Below are 26,270 nucleotides of genomic sequence, written 5' to 3'. Positions count from 1 at the left end.
TTCTCCTGGAAATGATTTTCTAGTGAGGGAGCAGATTGATAATTACTAATGTTAGTTGACTCAAAGAAAGAAAAAGTGTAAGAGAATTTGACTCTTCAGTTTTGCAAAGGAAGTGATATTTGAGTTTTAATTTGAAAAGTGAATAAGAAGTATGTTATTATTCTTGGGTTGCTTGTTTAAAAAAGCAAGCACATTAAAGGTATGGTATTAAATACCAATTTTTTTTGAAGATGGGTGGCAACAATGTCTTACTGTGAATGGCTTTGTTTTTGTTTAGGAGAAGCTGTGTTGGGTCAGAACTGGTAGACTGGCTTCTGGAACACTGTCCTTTTGTCCAATGCAGATCCATGGCCATAGGGGTCTGGCAGCTCCTACTGGACATGGGAATTATGTCATCAGGTTAGTATTGAATGTTTTGAAGACATAGCATCGTTATTAAGCTATCAGATGAAAACATACCTGATTTTCTTGAGAATGTTACCTGGATAGAAGGTAAATATTTGTGTTCTTGTATTTCCTAGGTAAAAGTGACAGGTCATTTTTTGATCCACTTATTTCGCTCACACCTTTTGTAAAAGCAACTAGGCCCTTATCGATTCGTTGACTTTACTACCTATGAGAGTCTTTCTTACCCTTTTCCTTTGCTACTCAAAATGCTGCTCACAAACTTTTTTTCTTCTAATCAGCGACATCCTTAGCTGCTCTGAGTGTGTGATTTATCTTATTGTACTTGGAGTAATCATCAGAAACTGATTTTATGCATAGAATATGTATGCCATTCATGAACACTAAGTAATCATGAACACTTAGAGATGTGACCTATGAAAATCAGATGTTTTAATAGAACAGAAAATAGATGTTAACTGGGAACTAAAATAGATGATAGATTAATTCTTTTCTTAGCAGAGCCCAGGTAATTGAAGGATTAGAAATCAAGCAGTCTGGATTCTTTATTTAGCTGTATCTCTCAGGTGCTGGGTGGTCACTGAGAAGCTCTTTTTATCCTACAGGTAATAAATATTAAGAATATCCCCCCTGGTCCCATTGTGAATGAATAGTACAGATGGGAATGGGATGTAATCTTCTTAGACAGTCAATAATACTTAGCATCTAATACTCTTACTTAGGAAACCAATTAACTACTTTTGAGGAATGGAGGTATTATTACTTCACTGGCTAATTTCAGGCTTCTGGTTAGTGAAATATTTTGTGTTAGTGCTTTTTGGAAAAGTTCACTTCTTGATTCCTTTTAAACAGGGTTTCCCAACCTTGGTAGGCCTGACATTTCAGGTTGGATGATTCTTTGTTGTGAAGGGCTGTCCTGTCCATTATAGAATTTTTAACAGCATCCCTTTTATTTTCTGTCCTCCAGCAGCACACCCCCAACCCAGTTGTCACAACCAAAAGTGTCTCTAGACATCACCAAATGTCCCCTGGGGGAGGCACAGTCACTTCCAGTTGAGAGCTGCTGATGTAAAACTTAAGCACTGTGGTGTTTTGTGCACCACTAAGGCAATTACAATAAATCTATTAGTTTTTTGGGGGGGTCCACTGAAAGAGAATTTCTCCCCATCCTCTTTAATTTGCTATTGGTTTCATCTGCACCTGCTTCTGAAGCAGAAACATTATAAAATACAGGTGAAAAAGCTGATCGAATCTTTAGGTAATAGAAATAGACTAGCCATTAAGTCCTTTTTGGTTGATTGGGATCGTAAACATGAATGAGCTTAGAATGTATAATTATAGTCTTACCTCTAGCTCTTCCCTAGTAATTATTAGGGCTTTTAACTTACTCGATTTATGATTCTCCAAATAATATACACATATCCTTTAAAAAATCGATCACACTTGTCTCGTTTCAAACAGTGGACCAGCACCTATACTTTCAAGATACTTACGTCTTCTACCAGTTTTCCTCGGATGAATGTAGCTACTTGTACTGTGAATTTGAAAGAGAAGAAGAATGGCAAAATGGTGTGAAACTTTTGCTGCAACTTGTGCCTCTTATTCCCGCTAGAGCTGACATCTGTGAACTGTAAGTAGATGCTGTCTTGGGCCATTATTAAATTATTCTTTTTTAGACAACATTTCCTGTGTCCAGGGACTGTGCTGTGCTCTTTGAGATGGCTGTTTCATTTAAGATGTAATTGTGCCATTCCCATTGTTTTCAGATGCAAGTTCAGAAAGGTAAAATAAAATGCTGAACATTAAATCCAGATAGTTAATGAATGAACTGGTATTCCAATCCCAGAAGCCTCACCAGCTGCCCCATGCTGCTTCTAATTTATCATCGTTATATGAGTAGAAGATCTAAATTAGGAATAGACATATGATTGGGCCTAAGTTGAATAAAATAACTCACATCTTACCCACATCGTGACGTTCCTAAGGAAGGGCTCAACCATTTCTGAAAATAATCTAGAAGCAACATTTGGCAAATTAAAACAGATGAATCATTATCACATGAACATACTGAAACACTATATGATTAAAATGAATTAAAATTAATGAAAGCGTCTTGGGAACAGGACTTGAGTCATGATGTGGTGATTCTGACATGTCTTTGTTTATCCATGACGGTAGTGACAAGCTTATTTCCGAATTCTGAGTCACAGGTTAAATTCTCAGTTAAAAACTTTTATGTATGTAGAATACTTGTGTTTTCAGAATACTTTCCTGTGCTGTGGACTCTTTCAGTTCTGTGATACTAACAGAGGAAGTGGTATTTGTCCTTATAGGTAAGAAAGGAGATTCAGAGAGAAACACCTGTATAGCCATAACAAGCGTAAGTTACTCGTACTAGTTAAAAAATGACAGTTAACACTGAGCAATTAATATACACTGTTTTTAGGACATGAAATAAATTTCAGAGATTGATGAGACACTGTACTAATAGAAAAGTTGATTGTAGAGAATATGTTATGGTAGGTACTGTGCTAAATACTTTCTATTCATTTTCTATTCACTTTCAGAGGAATTCTACAAGACAGGTACTATTATCTCTTTTTTATAAGTGAGGAAACTTAGGCACAGAGGTTAGGTAACCTGCCCAAGGTCATACCAATGTCAAGTAGAGTCTTAGTGTTTGAATCTTTGTGTGTCAGACCCTCAGGATTACCCTTTTATCTTCTGCTGTGATGTGTCCTCAGAAAGTACAGGGATTGTTCCATCATCCCCTTCTGAAAAAGTATAAATAGGAGCTATGAAAGTGTTAGACTAAGCTCTGAAATGGTTATGCATTTCCCGCCACCACTGTTTATAGAGGGCCTTGCCATGGTAAAGCAAAATTCAGATATCACTCAATTAGTCTGAGTATGGGAAATGTTCTTCATTGTAATATGCGTTTAATATAGGTCAGAAGTGCCTGAGAAAAGTCGAGGAGCAGCTCAATAAACTTTAACAAACTTTCTAGGAAGGAGACCAATGCTTTTAAACTAGACGTGGCTGCACTAGGCATCTCTAATTTGCCATCCTCTAAGTGTCTTTGAAATAATGTGAGGAAACCATTTAATGTCTCTATGTAAACACAATTTTGTTTTGTACAAATGCACTTCTATAATGAAAAAAAGTGAAAGGAATTTTCTCCTTTCAGAAAGCACACTTGAGGCTGGAGGGAGATTAAACTGTTACAGTTTTCTAGGTTAGTTTGAGGAAATAAAATTCATTTTCTATGTAAAAAAAACTCTTATAACCAAACTGAATAGGTAACTCAAAAAAAGTGATTGATTTGGCTGTCAAGGGTACTATTCTGGGGGGGAAAAAGAGCTGTCATGGTATCTCATTTCTGACCAAAAGCCAAACCAGCTTACCCAGAATGTACTTTTTCCTTTTTATTTTATTTTATTTTTATTAAATGATAGCTGTATACATTAATGCAAACATGGGGTACAGTGTAGTGTTTTCATATACAATTTGAAATACTTTCATCAAGCTGGTTAACATAGACTTCATGTCATTTACTTAGTCATTGTGTCAAAACATTTATACTCTAGTTCTAGAAAAGTTCACTTGTACCCTTGTTAGACAGACCATATAGGTGATCTCTCCAATTACCCTCCCACCACCCAGCCGCCCTTCTCCCCTCCCCTTCTCCACCCCCTCCCCATATTCTTATGCTAGAATTAAGTTGTAGCTTTCATTTGAGAGCTATAAATTAGTTAGAATGTACTTTTTCTGACTCCTCTCTTCTGTTTTGGCTGGGAGAGCAATGATGAAGTAACAGCATAGGGAAAGGCATGAAAGAGAAGCTTTAGGATCCTTTCTCACACTGGGAATTTGGGCTGTGAAAAAGCTTGGCTGTTTTAACTCAGCTTCCAGCTTACCAGGGCGGGAGTGGTAGGGCTGCACACAGACAACCTATGAACCTTAAATGCATAAGCCTGTATCCTACCACTTATAGAATAGTGAACATTTATGGGTAGAGACTTACAGAGGATCACCAATATGGAGCCCATTTAAAGAAAAGTGTGGCTGCTTTGTTTTTCTCTAAGTGATCTGATGTTTGTTTACATGAGCCTCCATCCTGCTGGTGGCCAGAAAGAAGGAAAAGAATCCCCACAATTTTAGTCCAACCCAGTAATATTATTTTACATTGTAATTTAAAAAGTCTTCTTAGTTTACTGTTTAGCATATGAAGTCTGGCACTTAAGTTCACAAACTCACCTTAGAAAAAGTGCTACATACCACATTGCTGAATATCCCTACAGTCACCTTTGAAGTACTCCCCTTGGGAAGCTATGCACTAATGCCAGTGGGTAGTTCACCCTTAAAAGCAATTCTGGAGGCTCGGCGCCTGTGGCTCAAGTGGCTAAGGCACCAGCCACATACACCTAAGGCGCCAGCCACATACACCTAAGGTGGTGGGTTTGAATCTAGCTGGGCCCTCCAAACAACAAGGATGGCTGCAACCAAAAAAAAAAAAAAAAAAATAGCCAGATGTTGTGGGGGGCGCCTGTGGTCCCAGCTACTTGGGAGGTGGAGGCAGGAGACTCCCTTGAGCCCAGGATTTGGAGGTTGCTGTGAGTTGTGATGCCACGGCGCTCTACCCAGGGGGACAGCTTGAGGCTCTGTCTCAAAAAAACAATTCTGGAATTCTTTTCTGGAAGGGCCATCAAAGCTGTCATTGTATTACCTTTGATGTCCTGAATGTCATCAAAATGTCTTCCTTCCAATATTTCTTTTATCTTCATTAAAGAAAAAGTCATTGGAGGCCAGGTGAGTAGGGAGAGTGTTTCAATATAGTTTGCTGGGTATAAACTCCCTCACAGATAGTGCTATGTGAGCTGGTGCATTGTTGTGATGTGAGAGTCATGAGTTGTTTGTTGGCCAAGATTTTTAGTTAAGATTTTTCTATTTCTATATCAATGTTTACTTGGTCTGCTATGCTTGTTGTACTCAGCTGATGATTTTCACACACAATTCCATAATTTTTTCCAATGTTTATGTCAGTTCTGCTCAATATTGGCTGCCCTGATCTCACTTCATCAGTAAGGCTTTTTCTCTCTTCAGAAAAAACATTTAATCCATTTGTACACTGCCATTTCCCTGATGGCATTATCCCCATAAACTTGGAATAACATGTCCCTGGTTTCACTTCCACTCTTGCCTAGTTTAAAAAGAAATTTATGAATGTTCATTCCATTGCTCTAATTCAAGCTTCAGCATTCTTAATATGCAAAAATATGCAACAACTATAATGAACACCATTCAGCAAGACACTGCCACATATTGACACATGCACAGCTGTGAGACAATGATATACTGAGGTTGTGAAACCGTACCAAGTTGTTTATACAGTGCTGCCAAAGTGAGCTCACAGTGGCAAGTTTGCAAACTTCATTGTCAGACTCTCATATATTGGTCGAAAAGCTCAGTCTCTCTGCACCTCTTCCTGATCCTCGAGATCACCTCTGGGTATATGGTGTGAATGGTGCAGGCTCCTTGGCCTTGGCAGAGGAGGGGGGGAGGCTTTCTTACCAGAATGGCTACTTTTTGCTCTCATTGGCTTTGGCTAATGGATGGGCTACCAGCTTCCCTGTGACTCCTGAGAGCTTGCTGTAGGTGTCTGCTGGTGGAGCTTAGGGCTGGTGTAAGCTGGGTCTGTCTGTCTCTCTCTCTCTCAGTTTGATCAATGCCTCGTGGTCCTGCCTGGCTGACCTACCTTCCTGATTGCCTTTTGGCATCCCTAAATTCTGTATGTGGCTCACATAATACATGTTCAGCCTCTTGGTCTCTGCTGAAGCAGCCCTCTGTCCATCCCAATCTGGCTAATATCATCATGACATAAAAGTGATATGCCACTTGGCTGACATTTCTGAAAATTCCACAAATTAAGCTTTATAAGCATACATATCCAGAAGGAATTTCTAAGCTAGTTGAATTTGTTCCTCTGAATTTTTAGGGAAGGAAAAGAAGCAGGGAGCAGAGGGTCTGGGAGAAGACAGCACTGGTCACCAACACTTTGCTGAGTGACTTATTCAGCAGACACTTACTGATTATCAGCTCTTTGTAAAGCAGTACGTTTGGCTCATGAGGAGCATGAAGATGTGTAAGTAATGTAAGGCCGTCAGGGATTCCAAGGAGATGACATCAATTCATACAGATAACAAGGTAGGAGCTTGTACATAGGAGCTTATGAAGGTTCTGAAGCAATGGGAAAAATGAAAATAGTTTCTGAGAAATGAAAATATTTTGTACTGTGTATTTCTAAATTCATTGAAAATAGATAATAACTGTATAGAATATTTAACTCTGCTAGGGCAGATTACTTTTTATTATTATAGGTTATTCCTGCCTTTTGTGTTTTATTCATTTTCATTATCTTATTACACTCCAGAATAGAACTGAGTGACAATGTTTTAGCTTGTCTGCTCTTAATGATTTCCCCTGAAAGCCTTGACTTTTTGTCCTCTTGCTTATGAGAAGTGAAATATGGCAAGACGATCAATCATGAATTCCATTGGAAAGTCTTATTAATAATCTATTGATGGGGTGTCAGGTTCAGGTCACGATTGAATTAAGTTTACTGTAGTCTATCTCTTGTATTGTTTACAGCTAAAATCTTTAGATAAAATACAAAAACATACATAAATACATACCTGAGCTCTCTGTAAAATAAACAAAACTAAGCAGATTTTGGAAAAAATGAAATGTTGGAGAAGTGACCTGCTGGTCTGAGTTTTCTCTTTTGTTGTTTCTTTTATTTTTGTAACTTTGCCTGAAAGTCAGGCTCCAGTTATACAGCATAGGGGAAAGGATGGTACACGTGTCAAAATTTCCACTATAAACCCTATCTTTCTGATAAGAAGGATCAGGGAAATGGGCCCAGGTGGTTTGAAGACTGTGTGGTCCTTGGGGTAGGGGTGGGGAATGGAGAAAACCTTGTCTCGATTTTACCTTTTTCTTGTAGCTTTGTCCAAGTCTCCGAGCTCCGGTGGTGGCAGTGCAAGGTATAGGATTATCTTTCATCCTATAAAAGATAATGAGGAACCCTGGTTTGTTTTTGTGTTTGGCCCTAAGAACTTGTCAAAGGGGCACCCCTGCACACAGGGGAATGTAGAGGAATACAGGAGAGGATAGAGTTAGAAAACGGGATTTATCAAGTTTGTATGTGAATTGCATAAATGTGGGTTGACTCCTGAGTCGTACGTCTGTGGAACAGATCCAGACCTGCCTAGAAAGGCTACCACAAAGTGGCTGGGGTACAATACAAAACCACTTGACCCAAAATAACCAGGAAAGTGTGACCAGTGGTCAAAGAAAAGACAAGCAACAAATGTTAATCCTGAGATGACCCAGATTTTGAAATTACTAAAGACTTGACAACAACTATTTTAACTATGCTCTATTAGGTAAAAGTAAACATATTTTAAATGAATAGAAAGATAGAAATTCTTAGCCAATATATAGAAAAAAATAAACTAAATGATGTTTTAGAACTAAAAAATATACTTGAAATTAAAAATTTATTGAATTGGCTCAATAGCCATATCCAAGTGAAGGACAAAGAGAAAAATGCATTGAAAATAGATGAACAGTTTTAGGAATTTGGATAGTATTATAAAGTCTAACACATGTTGGCATCTCAGGAGAGGACAAAGAAATCCATGCAGAAAAACATACTTAAAGCAATGACTAGAAGCTTCCCAAATTTAGTGAAAGAAAAATGTACAAATTTGAGTTTCTTTTCTTTTCTTTTTTTTTGAGACAGAGTCTCACTGTGTCACCTGCAGTAAAATGCCGTGGTTTCACAGTTCACAGCAACCTCAAACTCTTTTGGGCTTAAGCAATTCTCTTGCCTCAGCCTCCCAAGTAGCTAGGACTACAGATACCTACCATAATGCCTGGCTTTTGTTGTTGTTGTTGTTGCAGTTGTCATTGATGGTTAGCTGGCCCAGGTGGGATTCGAACCCACCACCCTCAGTGCCCGTGGTTGGGATTTTGGGTTGTTCACCCAAAATCAGCCAGTCATAGTATTTATTATTACTCATTACCCCCTTTCCCAATGACACAATTCTCTAAAGTTTTCATTGTTAATATAGACAAAACTTATCCCAGGTAGGGAAACAGATTGCATGTTTTTTATTAGGGTACCTCTGTACTTAAGAGTCATAAGAGGAATTTTAGCAAAAATTGAACACCTAGGCCAGCTTATATTAGCATTTGAAGTATAGTTTCTTTAAATATTAAACATTCATCTTCAAATCCTCAAAATCAAATGTGAAAAAGAGTATCAGTGATATCTAATTTTATTCAGCTTTAGATTAATGCATAACTGTATACCCTGAACCTTTAATGAAACATGTCACAATTTACTGCTGTTTGGTAAATTTCTATAAGCATGACTAGTAGTCTGATGCTGTGAACATTTATCTTCCCTTGGAAATGTAAGTAGGTGCTTGTATTTATGATGTTAAAGATCTGAAGAAAAAATCTAATTCTCATTCTTCTACCATTCCTTTTTCATAGGAATTTGCTTTATTAAGCAAAACAGACCTGTTTAAAATAAGGATATTATGAGTAGGAGAAATGGGGAGATGTTAATCAAACCATACAAACTTTTATTTATAAGATGAGCAAATTCTGAAGCTCTACTGTACAGTATGAGTGGTTACCTGTTAATTAATAATTTGTGATAATCATTATACAATGCATGAATAAGTCATTGCATCAGATGCCTTGAATATAAAAAATCTTTATTCATTAATTATTTTCACATAAAAAAGACTTTGCTTTATGAATGAGATGGGAAGTCATTCGAGGATTTAGAGCAGAGGGATATGAACTAACTTTCATTGCTGCAAGACCACTATGGTCCTGGTGAGAGAGGTTGTGGCAGGAGCCATGGTGGTGGTGAGAAGTGGTCAGATGACAGAGATACCGTGAAGGAACAGCCAATTGGCATTCAGATAGCTACACGGTGGGCTGTAAGAGAGAGGAAGTCAAGAGGACTTCCAACTGGAAGGATGGAGTTGCCATCAGTGAAGGTGAGAAAGACTATAGGAAAGGCAGGGCCTTCCACTTTGTGATTTTCTTTTTGGGTGAGGGTGGGTAGAATGATAGCACTTCCAGTGCGATGGTCAGAGGGACAGAGGCAGAGGGACCATAGGCTTTTGCCATCCCTGCATTCTTAAATGGCACCTGCAGATATTACAGACCTCTCACATTTACAGACATCTGCCTGTAGCACCAGCTCGCTGTACTTTTTCCCTGGAGAATGACCAGGTCTGCTTTGGGCTGTTGGTGAGCAGAGACGTTGAGAAGCAGGCCTGGGAATTCCTCAAGTGGAGCACCTGTTGGCATAAACCCTCAGGGATGGCTCTTCACGCCTAGTGTCGCTCTCTTTCTCTTCTTTTTCTATCTTAGATCACTTTTTGCTGTCGTCACAATGAGAAAGTGTTTTCAGTGTCGTCACACTCTGCTGATTCCAGCCAGTTTCTTTGTTTCTCTTCTCTAATCACTGACAAGCCAGACCCCCAGCCACAGTGCAGCAGCACAGCCCCCTTTAGTAATAATGGACATTACACCAGTGTTACGTGTACCCTTGATTCTCCTCTGCCACGTCTGTTTCATTATTAATATTTTGATCTAATAAGTGAGAACTTTTGGGGGGTTGCGTTGAAGTGTATTTACATAGATAGAATCAGAATTTTATGTATTTTGTAAAAATACATTTACTGGGGCAAGAGAGTCTGGTGTTCTGGGTGTTTTAGCCTAGAGTTGGGGAAGGGGCTTAGGTAAAAAGTGACTGCATTAGTAAAGGAGGAAGCAGAGTGGCCGAGTGTTGCTTCTCTCTTCCGTCTCCCTTTTCAGGCTCTGCCTGTTACTTCCAGTCCTGCTCCTATAACCTTCCTTTAGGCCAGGTGAGGTGCAGGGGCGCATTAGCAGGGAAGCAGGAATATTTCTGAATTCTAGAACGCTCTGTAGGCAATGGGGATCACTGAAGGTTTAGAGCCTGGGGAATAACAAGACTAGATCTAGGATTTAGAAAGGTAATCCTGGTGCCTATTGGGGGTGAAGAGAAACCAGAGACGAAGAACTGGGTTCAAATAATGTGTTCCAGTCCAGTCACTTCCCTTCCCTTCCTGCCAAGCCGCTCTGTCTGAGAGGATCTGGGGCCTGGCCAAAGGCAGGCAGTGAGGAGGGATGGAATGGCCGCTCTGAGTAGAGCTACCAGTAGACTGGTGAGGGCCGGAGCAAGATGAGTGCAGGGTGAGGGAGGCTGATTTCACCTGTAAGATCCCCAGGTGGGTGAAAATACCGTTCCTGGAATTGCCACCAAAAGCCACTTTGACGGCAGATGGAAAAACAAGGTGAGCTCTGGGAGATTCAGAAGCTGGAGAAAGACTTGGAGTTCTGGTCAAAAATCGTGATGACTGAGGTGATAAAAGTGGAACATGGACCATGGGACAGCTCTCGGAGGATCATTACTCTCTCTCTCACATATTTCCATAAGGAACGTGTTTCACCACAGCATGTTTTGTGCTGGAAGAACAATGAAAGATAGTTTTGCTCTGAACAGGGACTAAATGACTTGTCACTAAAACAGCAGCAGCTGAGCCGTTCCTCATGAAATAGCCATTATCAGTCACGTCCCCGAGAGCCGGCCCGGAATGCTGAGCTCCTCTCAGCCGCTTACTGAACACAGCTTCATGACAGAGTCTGTGTGAGTGCAGGATCCCTCCCGCCATGATCTCATACTTCAGACATCTGCGGGGCCTGAGGAGCAGGGAAAGGCGCGGCCAGCCCGCTCTTCACGGCGGAGGCCTGGTCTGTCTCTGCGACGTTCAGCTCTTCATTTCCTGTCAGATCTGTTCAGTCACTTCAGCCTGATCATGTCAACATGGGACGGTGGCTTAGGTCATACAGGGCTTCAGATCTCTTCTCAGTATAACTCCATTTATATGGAACCAGTAAATTCACCCTTGTGAATAGGGAACTTTTATAATAAAGCCTATTAAACATCCCATCAGGTAACTTTAAAAAAAAATTATATATGTGTATATATATATGTATATATATGTATGTATATACATATATATATATCTATATATACATGCTCAGTTCTCAGTGTTTTCTTATTGGGCAGACTATTAGCAGGCATTCAAATGCTTTGCTCCACTGAGCGCTTAAGTTATTTGACAACACTGGCCCTGCCTCATGCCTATGCATTGCAATTCTTGTAAAGACAGTGGTTTATAATTCATTCCTGTGATTTGAAGGGTGTGACTTCTTTCCTGGAAAAGGGTTTAATAACATTTACAGAAACAAGAAGCCGGTGCCAGAATTGATCCAACCAGCTTTTCTCTTCTTAGCTCTCCTATGAGCTGGGAGAAGCCCTCTTGCCCCACAAGGCTAGTGTTCCAGCTGGCCCGCCGCAGTCCCTGAGGTTGAAATCAATCACTGGCCTGCAATTCTGATTCATTGCTCTGCAGGGCAATTACCTTGAATCCCTCCACGTCCGTGGAATGTATTAAAAGGGATTGTTTGTGAAATAGGTCTGGGAGACAATTTTTTGTATTCAATTGGCATTAGTCAAATTTGGTTTTTGACCACACTGAGGGGAAAAATGTAGTTTATAAGAATTTTATTTAGAAGTAGATAATTTTATGTGTTAGCATATACATTTGTGTGGCAAAAATTTTATTCTTGAATTAAATTAAAAAGATGATTTTTTTCCCCTAAACAAACAGATTGATCTTACACTATTACAATGTCTTTTTTTTTTTTTTTTTTTGAGACAGAGCCTCAAGCTGTCCCCCTGGGTAGAGTGCTGTGGCATCACAGCTCACGGCAACCTCCAACTCCTGGGCTCAAGTGAGTCTCCTGCCTCAGCCTCCCAGTAGCTGGAACCACAGAAGCCCCCCATAATGCCCAGCTATTTTTTGGTTGCAGCCATCATTGTTGTTTGGCAGGCCTGGGCTGGATTTGAACCTGCCACCCTAGGTGTATGTGGCTGGTGCCTTAGCCACTTGAGCCACAGGCACTGACCCTACATGTCTTATTAGTTATTTGACATATGTATAATTTCCTGGGCTTCTCAATGGGGTATAGTCTCTTGAAAAGGCACAGTTCTTTTGCCTTTTATATTCCTTATAATTCCCATCATGGTATTAGGCCTGTAATACACCATTTTAGAGTACCTTTATTTTGGCTGAAACTCAGTTGTAAGGGAACATTCACATTTCATATTTTTAAAATCTGGATTTCATTTAGATTTAGAGGAAATTTCAGCATTTAACCAGCTTCTATTGGAATCTACTTCATGCATGCCCATATATGTAAATCTGTGTCAGAATTATTCTGTTATATGACTTGGAGAACAATACATGGTCCTAAGGATTCAATTGGTGCATTGTGAAGAAGTTCTTGCTAAGTGGTTTCGAAGGAACAGTTGACCTGCAATAGGGTTGTGTTCCTGTGGCATCCTGACACAACAGTATTTGCACAAGTACTTTCACTAAAATATTAACAATGCCATTACTTGGTCATTCTTCCCGCTAACATGGTAGATAAATTTGAGAAACCACGGCTGATGAGTAATTTCTTCTTTGTTTTTCAAAGGTCGCATCAGAAAATTGAAGACTCCGAAGAAAGCAGTGATGAAATTCTCGCTCGTCTTACATCTGCGGTAAGACCATGCAGTGTCCCTGCCTAAGGGTGCAGAAATAATGAGGCTGGGATCTTAGAAGGGAAGCAGTTTGGGTAGTGGTGCAGGAAGAGATTTGCCCTGCAGCTGCTCAATGTGGTGGGAGGTCCAAGGCAGACAGAGGAAGACGATGGCTTTGACTCTCTTCACGCAGATGCATGCAGCTTCCTTTTGAGATCACAGATATTCCTGGTGGAAAGTGTCAGCAACCTTTGTGGAGCTGTAGTATCTGATTTTTTAAATTCAGTATGATTTAATGTAGGAAAAGTTGTGACCTGTGCACAAAAAAGACTTTCTGTTTCATTAGGGAAAAAAATAAAATAAAGAATAACCTCAGTTTTAAAAGGCTGGAATGTTGGTTTTTAATGCACTGTATTGCAACATTTACACTGTTTTAAAAAACCTCTGATAGCTTTGTTGGCTGAAGGAAAACTTATGCCTTTTTTTTTTTTTTTGCAGTTTTTGGCCTGGGCTGGGTTTGAACCTGCCACCTCTGGCACATGGGGCCAGTGCCCTACTCCTCTGAGCCACAGGCGCTGCCCACCTTATACCGTTTTTTTCCTAGCAAAAGCTGGCTGTGGTCACCAATCACTGAGTTCCAGGTTTTGACGGGGTCTAGCAATCTCATGTCACCAAATCTTTATCATTTCACTTGACTACTTGGAAACTTTGCAGACCTTCCCAAAGAATTAATTTTGCTGTAACTCCATTATCAAAACGGATAATCGCTGAAAATCATGCTTGAATGGGTTAGGCACGTGGATGGAACTGCACAAAATTTTATACATCAGGTTTTGTCCGCTGGGTACAGCTTGAAGATTGAAAGTTATCTTTTCCATTCTTCTGGAATAGAGTTTTAAAAAGTAATTTTTTACTAAATATGGTGATCTGTAAAACTTCATGTGAAATGGAATCTTGATCAAACGGTCTAAAAAATATTTAGCATGACCTTTGCCGTTTAAAATTTTAACCAAAGAGGAGTGCCTATTGTATGCAAAATCGTAATACTGTAAGTACTGTAAGTACTTACTGTAGACCAGATACCATGTTTAACATTGTGTGTACATGTATGTACACATAATGCACACGTTCAGCTAAGCTGCATGGCAGCACTATGAAGTAGGTGACACTATCTTATTTTATAGGTATGAAAGTTTGTGGGGGTTAAGTAACTTGGCTAAAGTCACCCAACTAGAAAGGAACAAAGCCAGAATCTGAACTCAGAATTTTCTATCTCTAATGTTCTTTTAATAACTATGCCTCATTTTTATATAAGTAGTGTCTATAAGTAGTGTATATATTATATATAATATGTATTATATATTTATATAAGTAGTAGTATAGTTATTGTGATAGTTTCAGAAAAACGTGGTTCCTGACAGCTATACCAAGAGACAAGACATACATGTTTAGAAAGTTAATATATAAACCAGTTGGAATTTGAGTACCAAAATTCACTGGTACATAGACAGTGAATTCAGGAACTCTTAAGGCTTCATGGAGGAGTCTGTACGTGAACCGCCACTAAAGGCAGTCAGGTTTTGGCCAGGTAGCAGGATGTGTATTTTAGCTGTGGGATTTATTGTGGGCAGGCATAGGAATGAGAAAGTGCATAGGAAAATAATGTGTTAGAGCCACACTATCCACCAAGGCGTTGGAGCTAGGGAGACTGGCTGAGAGGCTGCTGAAAACCGAGTTTATGGTGGTTTCTCTGGAATCTAAAAGGAAAACAAGTTCAAAATTGAGCACAAAGAATTTTTTAAAAATATCGTAGGACTGGGTGACAGAACTGGGGCCAGATGACCAAAGTTCTGAACTCACATGAATGAAGATGTGACGATACTCTTAGGAAGCTGAGTAAAATATGTGGAGAGAGAGGATTTTGGTGAGGGACATTAAAGTTTGAGGAGATAATGTAGAAATATCCAGGAAACACCTGGCAATATGTGTCTGGAGGTTAGAGAGATTAGGGCTAACGGTGTGGGTCACAGACAGATTGCAGATCCTCATTTTTTTTTTTTTTTTAACTCCAATAGTTTATTTCTTAGTCCTCCCTTAGGTTTATTAGGGGAAAGGTCCTATCATTAAAAAAAATATATAATACCTGGAATTCTACTTTGGAAGAAAATATAAGTCAGTTTTAGTGCATGAGTAGATGGGAGTCTCGGGGATACCCACAGTCAGAGGACACTGAGAGAAGTGGAAATAACTGAATGGTTTATACTGTGAAGGTCAAACTCGGGAGACCCTCTAAAAAGGAAGGGGTGGAAAGCAAAGTGCTCACTACGGATTTGGCTGAGTTGTTCTGAAAGACTGAATAAATAGATGTAAGGTGCTGGAGTGGGTATTTAGGAGTAAAAATAGAGGGCAGAGGAGAAAATTTCATGTCTTCATTGGACGAGCAAATCAGCCTGTGAGAGTGAAAATATTCTAATACTGAGATTATGGACCTTGATTCTTATTTCTTCCAATAGTGTGACTTTGGCCATTTTGAGTGGTTGGACTAGACCAGCGGTTCTCAACCTGTGAGTCGTGACCCCTTTGTAACAATGAAAATACATCACGGCATTAGGAAGGTTGAGAACCACTGGACTAGATGATCCCTTTTTTTAAGTTTTAAAATTCCATTGTTTATTCTGTAGGTATTTATTAGTGGACTATTTCCTAGAGTGGCTCCTCCTGTTGGCAATGGTATATCAACTTCAAGTTACATAGATGTTAATGCAGGCAGGAGGGTATTTATATACATCACTCAAGTAACACTTTTCATCTGCCACGACCCCCAAATGCAGTAAGGGGAAGCAGAAGTGACGTCTGTGATGGAGATTTGCCAGCACGCTCTTTGAGGGCTCCTGCATTTTGGGGGTGTTGGAAATAGGGCAGTGGTTTCCAGCAGCACAGCTGACTGTGCTCTCTGGTATATTCACCTTTGTAATTCAACTTGGGAGCTTTGTGTATGACTATCTTTAAACAATCCTCATTTGTTTTATTTATTTCCTCTAATAGTTTATTTCCTAGTTCTCTCCTAGGTTCACTGGGGGAAAGGTCCTGTCATTTAAAAAAATAATACCCACAGTTCTACTCTGGAAGAAAATAAAAGTGAGTCTTCTTATTGAAGGGAGATGAGAAAACAGTGCATGAGTAGAAATAAAAATTTGCTTTTGATTCCGTCGGATTTAGAGTTGTTTAATTTACACACATATGAACAATTGAAATGTTCCTTCCACGCTTTCTTCCTTTCAAGGAAGAGGCTCCCCTGCAAGTGTCAGACATACAGAACGGGAAGCAGTGGACCTCTAAGAAGTTTTCAGCTCGAGGACAAAGGACATGGCTATAGCAGCCCTTTCCCATTATGTAGTCTCCAGAAACCTTCTGGGGAGGAGTATCTGCGTCCAGTTTGACTCTCCCTGTCGCATGTAGGTTTCACCTTAGTATCTACGTGTCCTTTCTCAGATCTTCTGGTGCTATCAACTGTAACCTGAAAACCTCTTTTCCCCTGATTGAAAGTCTCTGTTGGTAGGCTTATAAAGCTGGTAGGCTAGGAAGGGCATTTGAATGACACATCCTACCAGTTTCCATCCTTGAAGCTCTGAGCATTATTTTATTTTTAAACATGAATTCTTCCAGTGTTTGTGACAAACAGAGTATTCAGAATTGAAGAGATGACTGTATATTCATAATATGATCCAGGGCCTGGTCTGCTTGCTCAGAACTAAAGTAAACATAGGGAAAATTTTATAGTGAATTATGTATTGCTTTCAAAGTCATCATTTTAAAGGATGTAAATTTAGGAAATAAATGAAACTTCGAGGCATTGGAAAGAACTGAGACATACTTGGGAAATGTTCAAAGACAGAGAATAGAAACATGACCATTCTTCAGTAGGAGATAAAAATTGATTCTAGACTGCCATCTCATGTTTACTTAATATCAACAAGCAGAAGAAAATATGTTAGGTTACTTCTGTTTCTTAAGGCTGTTTCCATGATGGAAATTGAGGAGGTAAGAAAAAACGAAGATCTTATCTGGGCTCCAGTGAAATTTGTGATTTCTATTCAGTTGTTGAACCCCTAAAGTGATAGAAGTTAGGCTGAGTTGTGAATTGTACGTATTAGATGCCTGTTTGGATGGATGGTCAGGAGGTTAGTGGGGTGTCCTGTGCTGCTTGGTCTCACTAACTCAGCCATCACACAGGGCGTAAAGAGAAGAGTGAGTGTGAGTGTCTAGAGCAACACACTAACCTGGTGGTGGTGGTGGTAGTGGGGTTTGTGGCTGTATCTTGAGAGATGAATCAAAATTATAAATCAGATGTTCAGCTTTCAGGAAGAGAGATCAATCGGGATGAAAACATCAAATACTCTTGGGTTTTGTGACTAGGCACTCTTGTACCCTTGTCTTCTTGTCAGACTGATTCAGTTTATAATTTTCATCCATTTAGATTTCCCCGTTTGTATAATTCTACTATATCACTGGCTCATTTTTTTAGTTTATCCAAAGTCATTGTAGGACCTCTGTCTCTGATGCTTTTTTTTTTTTTTTTAGAGACAGAGTCTCATTTTATCACCCTTGGTAGAGTGCGTCACAGCTCACAGCAACCTCCAACTCCCGGGCTTAAGTGATTCTCTTGCCTCAGCCTCCTGAGTAGCTGGGACTACCGTCACCCACCACAACGCCTGGCTACGTTTTTGTTGCAGTTTGGCTGGGGCTGGGTTCAAACCCACCACCCTCGGTACATGGGCCTGGCGCTCTACCCACTGAGCCACAGGTGCTGCCCTGTCTCTGATGCTTTTAATGATATTTTCTAAATTTCTTACAGTCTTCAAGCATAAATGATCACTCCTCTGAGCAATACCACTGAGCTAAAATCTTACCTGCCAGACAGGCCCAAATGACAAAAGAAGCCAACATCTGTAAGTTCTAGAAGATCTGGAAGGAGATGAAGCCCCAAGGATTAAACATCCAGGCTGGAATATTGTAACTTTCGTGAAAGTGTTAGAGAACAAGAATCCTCTACGAAATTTCTTTTTTGCATTTCCTCTATAACCAAAGCTATGTCTACAATTAATTGCTGTGCAGTATCAATGTCACAAAAGCATTTTTTCATGCTTAGTGTCCAGAGATTCTAACACAACGTCATCTGTCTTCACATCAACTATGAGCTTGTTCTCGCTTGCTTTCTAGCATTCTTTCTTGTAAAAGGCTTGTTCTCACTTTCTCTACATTTGAGAGAAGCAGGCCAGGTAAAACTGGTCTGATTTCACTGTAACTAACCAAGGCCTGCACTTAGGCTGGGCTCCTGATTCTTCTCCCATGCTGCCACCTCCAGCGTTCTCTTGGGCAGTCATCTGAAGTGTCAGCTGTTTTCTGTAAGGTTTGTCTTTTTCTGAACTCCATTTACACCCTTTTTCAGTCCCGGAAGGATGTAAAGTACTTCGAATTGCTTTAGTTTGTCATTCTTGGTGGCGCTACAGTTTGGATTTGATACATTAGAGAAATTCTGTTGTCAACAGTAGAATCAGCTTTTTTGATTAGAAATTTTCAAAGTTGGTATTGGTTCAGGAAGCAGAATAGCAGGAGATTGGAATTTTGATGAATCCTTAAAAAAAGATAGAACTATAGGGGCCAGAAGAGACAATTGTATGCCAAGTTTGAGCACAGATGGTCCCCAGATTATGATGGTTAGACTTAAGGATTTTTTCAACTTTAAGATGGTTTGAAAGTGAGAATCATTCAGTACCAACTGTACTTTGAATTTTGATCTTTTTCCAGGTTAGCGGTGCAGTAGCAGGAGCTACAGCCCAGCCAGCCCAGTGATCAGAAGGGTCACCGACTAGTATTCCATGGTGTGCTATGTTGCCAGGTGACTTTGCCCAACTGTGGACTACTGTGCATGTTTTGGACCTAGTTGTGGCAGGCTAGGCTAAGTTACGATGCTTGGTAGGTAAGGTATAGTAAATGAATTTTAGTTTTAAGATATTTTCAACTTAGGATGAGTTTATCAGGATGTAACCACATCCTAGGTCAAGGAGCATCATCTATACATGAGGAGCATTGTTAAGTGATGAATTTTTAACACACTTAGAAATACACACATTTTAAAATACGCAGTCACTTGTTTCCACTCACTCTTTTGCCTGGCTATCTGCCATCTCCTTTCTTGAAAATGGAGAAATGGAGTGTGGGTAACCTCTCTTCCCTTAATCTGTCACAGCCTGATGGGTCATGTCTGCTCAGAGAATAAAAGTAAGTTACTCCCCAAGGGGAAGACTAACCTCTCAGGCTTCCACAGGGTCATGACTATCTTGTTACCTTATATTTCTTATCTGTGGGGTATGTACAGTCCCTGCTTGGAATCCTTAGTCTGGATTCAGCCCTTCCACTGGCTTAAGAGTTGCTGTGTGATTTGGGGAAGAGCCAGAAAGATTGGGTTTTGAGAGGTATTAAATGAGACCTGGATGGACAGATCTGGAACATTAAAAAAGCTCCAGTGGAATTGTAGCATATTCTGGTAGCAACGTGTTTCTTCTAAGGGGCTTGTTACCTGTCCCTCCTTGTGCCTTGGTGCTGTCCTCATCCAACTAGAGTTCCAAAGAGCCCTGGGCTAGGGACTGTAGGTCTCTAGGACTACCTGGAATGCTGGTTAACTCTCCTTCAGGTAGGATCTCCTGGTAATACTTCACAAACCCATGAATAGGTTGCTGAACGATATATCGCTATCCTTATCAATAAAAAAGTGGTTCTATGTTCTGTGTCTATTTCACACAGATGAAATGTGTGTTCAAAATGATGTTCTTCATCTTGGAGATAGATCCCCAAATACCATAATATGCAGGTGTATACACACACACACAAAGGTTTTCAAAATTAATTATTAGGCATCATCTCTAATTCCAAAGAAACTGTCTAAACTTACCCAATCACGTGGTAACCTAATCTAACTCCACTGAGAGTCTGGTTTGGGTGAGCAGCACAATATGGACTATTTTGCCTACTTATACAAAGCAGTGTTAGAGAGGACATGTGCTTTAAAATATCTGTTCAAAAAGGTGTGAGTGTGCAGAACTCATTGAAAAGTAAAATATGTCTCAGTGAATCCCTCGGGAATAGGGCAGGAAGGTTGTGTGTGTTTTTGTACATGTATATTACAGTATTTGGATATCAGCTTCCAACACGAGGAGAATCACTTGGTTATGCAAGATCCACAGAAAATATAGACTTTTTTAGTGACAAGGAATAGAAATATAGCATTCATTTCTCGATTTGGATATTGACATCCGTGGATTTGTGAAGTGTTAATGTGAAATGCTCTCTGAGGGAAGCTGAAGAGCTTTGAAAGGATGATCCATGAATGTTTCACCCGGGGTTTTTTTCCTGGTGCATTTGCATAAAGTAGAACTTAGAGCTTCTTTACCTGAAATATAAGTTCACAGCTTAACTTGGGGTTACAGGTTTGTACAGCATGTCCATATCGAGAGGAAGCCCAGGGGCACATGATAAAAAAAGGGAAAATTACTTGAGTTTTTTGGTGGTGATGGGATGCGGTAAATTTTAAATTAGTTTCTGTTGTTTTATGTTATTCTAACAATTAGCAGATAATGACATTTTACTTGGGTATGTAGTAGAAATACTATGAATTCTTTTCCTGTGTTTGTAAATAGCGAATGGCAGTGAATCTGGCAGTGAGTTAACAGTACTGTGGACTATGCTTTGCAATTTCCTTTTTACATATCTGATGCTTGGGTTATTTAACTTCACCATAAAGACTATAAATTTTTTTAAAAAATTGCAGAATAGAAAAAAATTCCTATAATGAAACTACCCAGAAATAATCCATTAATAACACTTCAGTAGGGGGGTGCCTGTGGCTCAGTGGGTAGGGTGCCAGCCCCATATACTGAGGGTGGTGGGTTCACACCCATCCCTGGCCAAACTGCAACAAAAAATAGCTGGGTGTTGTGGCAGGCACCTGTAGTCCCAGCTACTCAGAAGGCTGAGGGAAGAGAATAGCCTAAGCCCAAGAGCTGGAGGTTGCTATGCACTATGATGCCATGGCACTCTACTGAGGGTGACAAAGTGAGACTCTGTTTCTTAAAAAAAAAAAAAAAGGCACTTCAGTATTTATTCCTTGCCAGGTAGTTTCCGTGTATGTGTTTTTTGCAAAAAACAAAAACAACCAATCTCTCCCCCAACATGTTTTTAGTGCTAAAACTGCTACATACATCATTTTTAGTGATTCTGAAGTATTTCACTCCATGCATTTATCATTGTCCCCTGTTTTTTTTTTTTTTTTTTTTGTTTGGTTTTTTTTTTGAGACAGAGCCTCAAGCTAACCCCCTGGGTAGAGTGCTGTGGCATCACAGCTCACAGCAACCTCCAACTCCTGGGCTCAAGTGAGTCTCCTGCCTCAGCCTCCCAAGTAGCTGAGACCACAGGTGCCTGCCACAGTGCCTGGCTATTTTTTGGTTGTAGCCATCATTGTTGTTTGGCGGGCCCGGGCTGGATTCAAACCCACCACCTTAGGTGTATGTGGCTGGCGCCTTAGCCACTTGAGCCACAGGCTCCGAGCCATGTTCCCTGTTTTTGAGCATTGTAGTTATTTTTAATCTTTTGCTTTTAGGAACAACACAGACACAAACTTCCATGAGGGGAGGTCTGACTGGTTCACTCTCATCCCTGGGTGAATCTTCAGGCAGATTTATAGCTTTTCTCAGTTTTCTGGGATCAGTCTTTAGTGATTTAGAAGTCCATTTGAGTCAGAGCTTTGAGCTCTCATCCACTTCAGAGCATCTCCTTGCCCTTGACCTGAGCTGGGGAAAGGGGAAGGGTTTGCTTTGTTGGCATTTCCCATCCATTTTTACACTTTTCCTTCTTTCCTCTCTCTTCCTCTACCCCACTCTGCTTGCTGCGTCTGGCTCCATCAGGCTTTGAGAGGCTGAAGGGAATAGATGTCAAGCCAACAGAAGGTCTCTCTTGAGTGCCACAGTTATGCCACCGTTGCCATCTTGCATTGGGGGTTCTCTGTATGTGTGTGTGTGAGAGATCCCTTTCTTGCTACTTGGGGTCATTTTGTGACTTCAGTGGATATACTTGTTTCTACGGAGCTGCTAATTGTAATTTCATGATCCTGGCAATTTCTCTTCTTTCTGAAGCCTTGGGACTGTCTGTCTCTTTACCTCTTACAATTTTCTTCTCTTGGAGTTAGCTCACCTTTCTAAGAGACCATTTTCAGACACATAGGAAGGTTTCACTATTTTGCCACAATCTGACATAGCTCTTCTCCCTATGAGAGAAGCCTCTTTGTCCCTTAAACTCCAGGGACAAGTGCCAGCCGATGCAAATGGTTGAGACCCCCCCATTTGACTTGAGGTGTATGTATATATATCTACCCCTGTAGCACTCTAGCTGTTCCCTTTAAATAAATGGTTTTTATTATCTCTCCTGAATAATCTTCAAGCCTTCCCTGATATTTCCTGGAGGTGAGTAAAGGGCTGAGGGTTGTTGACATAGTTCTGCAGAATTTTGCTGCTTCATGGGCTAATATCCTGTGGAGATGTACCTAGCACCTATCTTTAGGAGGTCTGAGCACTTTTCACCACATGATCTTGACTTTGGGTTCCAGTTGAAATGCCGTAGATAAATCTCAATAAAGCTCATAAGAGCTTACATGAGACGATGCCTAAGAATATTTCTCACTAGATAACACAGCAAGTTTTCAAACTTAGTAGATCCTGTGCTAATCATGGAAACATTAAAGAATCATTTTAATTTAATTTGCATTTAGGTTAGAAGAATTATCAAGAATAAAATCCAACTTCTACACAAGCATCTACTGGTAGGAAAGGCTTGCGGCAGTGATTTTGAAACAGAGTGCCACTGGTGTGCCACAAGAGGATCTTGGGTGTCAGAGAAAAATTTTAAAGATCATTAATTAAACTATTTTTGAAAGACGTTCAAAGTGTAATAAGCGTATTCTTTTTTTAGTCTTTCTTTGATCAACATAATTTAAGTGTGCCATGGAAGTTTAACTATAGGTTCAAGTGTACCCTGAGATGAAAAAAAAAGTTGAAAAACATTGGCTTAAAGGAAAGGCTTAAATATATTAGCACTTAATCTACTTAAGGGACACAGCATATTGAGATTCAGGACAAACACAGAATGAGCAAAAGAGAGATTTAAGAATAGACAATAAAACCCTCTGAAAAACTATTACTAGGCTCTTCCAGCTATTTGACAAAAACTTGCTCTTTAACATGAAAGACTCTGTGGATTCTTTGGAATATTAGTGGCAACTTTCAGTGGTTTCTAAAGGAACCTGAAGAGGCCACGTAGCTGGGTAAGGAATTTCACACTTGAGAGTCTGAGGTACATTATGAATTTAATGTATTTAGGTCACTGTTCAAATAATAAACTTCTTCAAGGGCTGATCCGTGCAGTTACCGTAGGTTAGGTATATAAGGTGCTGTGCAGATGAATTAAGACAGCAAATACATGGAAACTGTTCGGAACAGTGCCCAGGTACATGACAAGTGCGGTGGAGGTGTGCATTTTGTTGTTTTATTATTGTATAGTCTGTACCCTGTGTAGGGGATTAAGGCACCCAGTGTAGAAATGAGCTAGGTGATCTTTACTTCGGGCCTGAGATTCTGGTGATATCAATACTTTCTTAAATCTAAAAATACTGACATGACAATAGCTATAATAATGTGGTTAATTAATAAATCAATTCCTAGGTGGCGGCCCCTATGGCTCAGTGGGCATGGCGCCTGTGGATCAATGGGTAGGACACCGACCTCATATACCAAGGGTGGTGGGTTCGAACCCGGCCCCAGCCAAACTGAAAAAAAAAAATAGCCTGGTGTTGTGGCGGGCACTTGGAGTCCCAGCTACTCGGGAGGCTGAGGCAAGGGAATCACCTAAGCCCAGGAATTAGAGGTTGCTGTGAGCTATGGTGCCATGGTACTGAACCAAGGGCAACAAAGTGAGACTGTGTCTGAAAATAAATAAATAAATTCCTATAATTCATACCTGATAATTAGTATCATGTTACATGCAGTAAGGGTTAGCTTTTTGGTCACAGGGACTATGGGTGATTTTTTTCTCATCTACTTTTAGATACTTTTCCAATTCTGAAAATAAGTATACATTAAGTAAATATTTAACAAAAGTGATTTTGTTTAGAAATTAATATAAGTATAATACATTCTTGAGATCATGCACCCTGTGTGATGGTATGTGGCCAGCTTCCTAGCTGCTGAGCTATAGGCGCCAAGCCTTAACAAAGCATCTTTAAAGACATAATTTGCAAACTCACATCTCAACAATCCCTTTTATCCCATATTCCCTATCATCTCTTACATGTCTTTCCTCAGTTCTTGTGCTTTTAAAAAGTACAGTCATAAAGGCTATGTTAACCAGTTTGATGAAAATATTTCAAATTGTACATGAAACCAGCACACTGTACCCCATGACTGCATTAATGTACACAGCGATGATTTAATTTTTAAAAAAAAGTACAGTTATAAATTACAGTATAGTATCACTACTTCAACTCAAGTCCCAGGGAGTCTAGAGAGAAGTAAAAGCTAATCAGAAAAGTTATGTACGTCTTGATCATTAAGGTTAGCTCTACATAGAAATTAGAATGTCACATTTGGATAAAGGCAAGAAAAGAACATTCTAGATAGATTATAAGACTTGGAAGACATGTTAAGGGGTGAAAATGGAGACCAATGAATAGACTAATTTGAGATGAATTTGGGGTACTGGTTGCGGCTTGTGGGTAGAGTAAGAGAAAGTTGTAAAAAGAAAGCAAGAGAGTTTGGTGTGATCTAATAAAGATTTCATAGCACAGAACTCATGTCCCAGAACTAGACCCTCTTAGGAATTACTATCTAAAGCCCTAAAGAGATGAGGGGTAGTTTTTCAGGAAGCTCCAAGGATCGGTGGTTATTCTGTAACAGGTAAAATGGTCCTCCAAAGACGGAACCTTGTTTGGCACCTGCAAATATCATGAAATATTATGAAATGGCAAAAGGCACTTTAAAGGTACAGTGAAGTCTGCAGACCTGGACGGTCTAATCATATGAGCCCTTCAAATAAGGCAGAGAACTTGTTCTTGTGGGAGTTGAAGAGAAAAGGCAGAAGAGAAGGTGAGAGAAATTCCAAGCCTGAGAAGGATCCATTGTGTCATTGCTGGCCCTGAGATGCAGGAGTCTGTGTATAAGGACAGAAAGAGACGTATAGGAGTTAAAGCAGCTTCTAGGTGACAGTCAGGAAGACAGCAGGTACCCCAGTTCTGCAGACATAAGAACTGCATTCTATCAATTGCCTGAGTGAGCTTGGAAGCACATTCTCTCCCAGAGCCTCCAGTAAAGAATGCAGCCCAGCCAATGTTTCTCAGGCTTGGAATTTTGCTTTCGGCCTTTTGAAAGGCTTTATGAGAAGCAGAAAACCCATTTGAGCCACACTGTATCTGGACTTTTGACCTATAGAAATATGAGATTAAAAAGTTTTGTCTTTTAAGCAGTAAAATGGGTTTGATTTAGCGCAGCAGGGATATAAAATCAACACACACTCCTTGTTGAACATATAGTCCCTTGATTCATAATGTAACAGTTATCTTTTGAATGTCAGAAGATGCCAGACTGCAGCTCATTGACTGATAACTCTGAAATTTCAAAGTAAATTTCAAAAACTAAAGCCTTCATATATTTATAAAAGCTTCAAACTTCTATGGAAATCTAATAGTTCATTTTTATAGCAACTGCTGAAAATACAGCACTTTAGGCAACTTTTCGATGAAATATTTCATTCCCTTTCATGCTCACTGGATGGGCATGGGTAAGGTAGGAGGGATGTAATAGATGGAGGCAGTGCTGATTGTCAGGGGGTTTATAATTTAGATGGGAAGAAAGGGCTTAACGCACAATTTTAAAACAACTGAAGACTGGATATTTCCTTTCTTCTGTGGCTCAGCTCAACTGTTGTAGTTGTGATAATGTGATAGCTAAAGCTCAAATAGCACTTTACTCTGTGAAAGGCACTGTTCCAGATGCTTCGTACATATTAACTCCTTAAATCTTGCAGCAGTCCTATGAGGTGGAGGACTGTGACTCTGCCCTAC

General features: G+C 39.9%; 1 protein-coding gene across 2 annotated transcripts in view; it reads left to right on the top strand.

Annotated features, from left to right (window-relative positions):
* The window catches only part of RAPGEF5 (Rap guanine nucleotide exchange factor 5), a 237,168-nt gene that overhangs the window by 49,859 nt on the left and 161,039 nt on the right, over positions 1 to 26,270 (top strand). For both annotated transcript variants that reach the window (XM_023512415.1, XM_023512414.1), the window contains exons 4-6: positions 278 to 399; positions 1,867 to 2,035; positions 13,063 to 13,129. In XM_023512415.1, the coding sequence (XP_023368183.1) occupies positions 278 to 399; positions 1,867 to 2,035; positions 13,063 to 13,129 (358 nt within the window). The remainder of the gene's footprint in view (positions 1 to 277; positions 400 to 1,866; positions 2,036 to 13,062; positions 13,130 to 26,270) is intronic.

Source organism: Otolemur garnettii, unplaced genomic scaffold, assembly GCF_000181295.1.
Source record: "Otolemur garnettii isolate 467f Iridium unplaced genomic scaffold, OtoGar3 scaffold00028, whole genome shotgun sequence".
NCBI classification, from domain to species: domain Eukaryota; kingdom Metazoa; phylum Chordata; class Mammalia; order Primates; family Galagidae; genus Otolemur; species Otolemur garnettii.
Note: the sequence above shows the minus strand (reverse complement) of the source record. Positions and strands in the feature narration are given on the sequence as shown.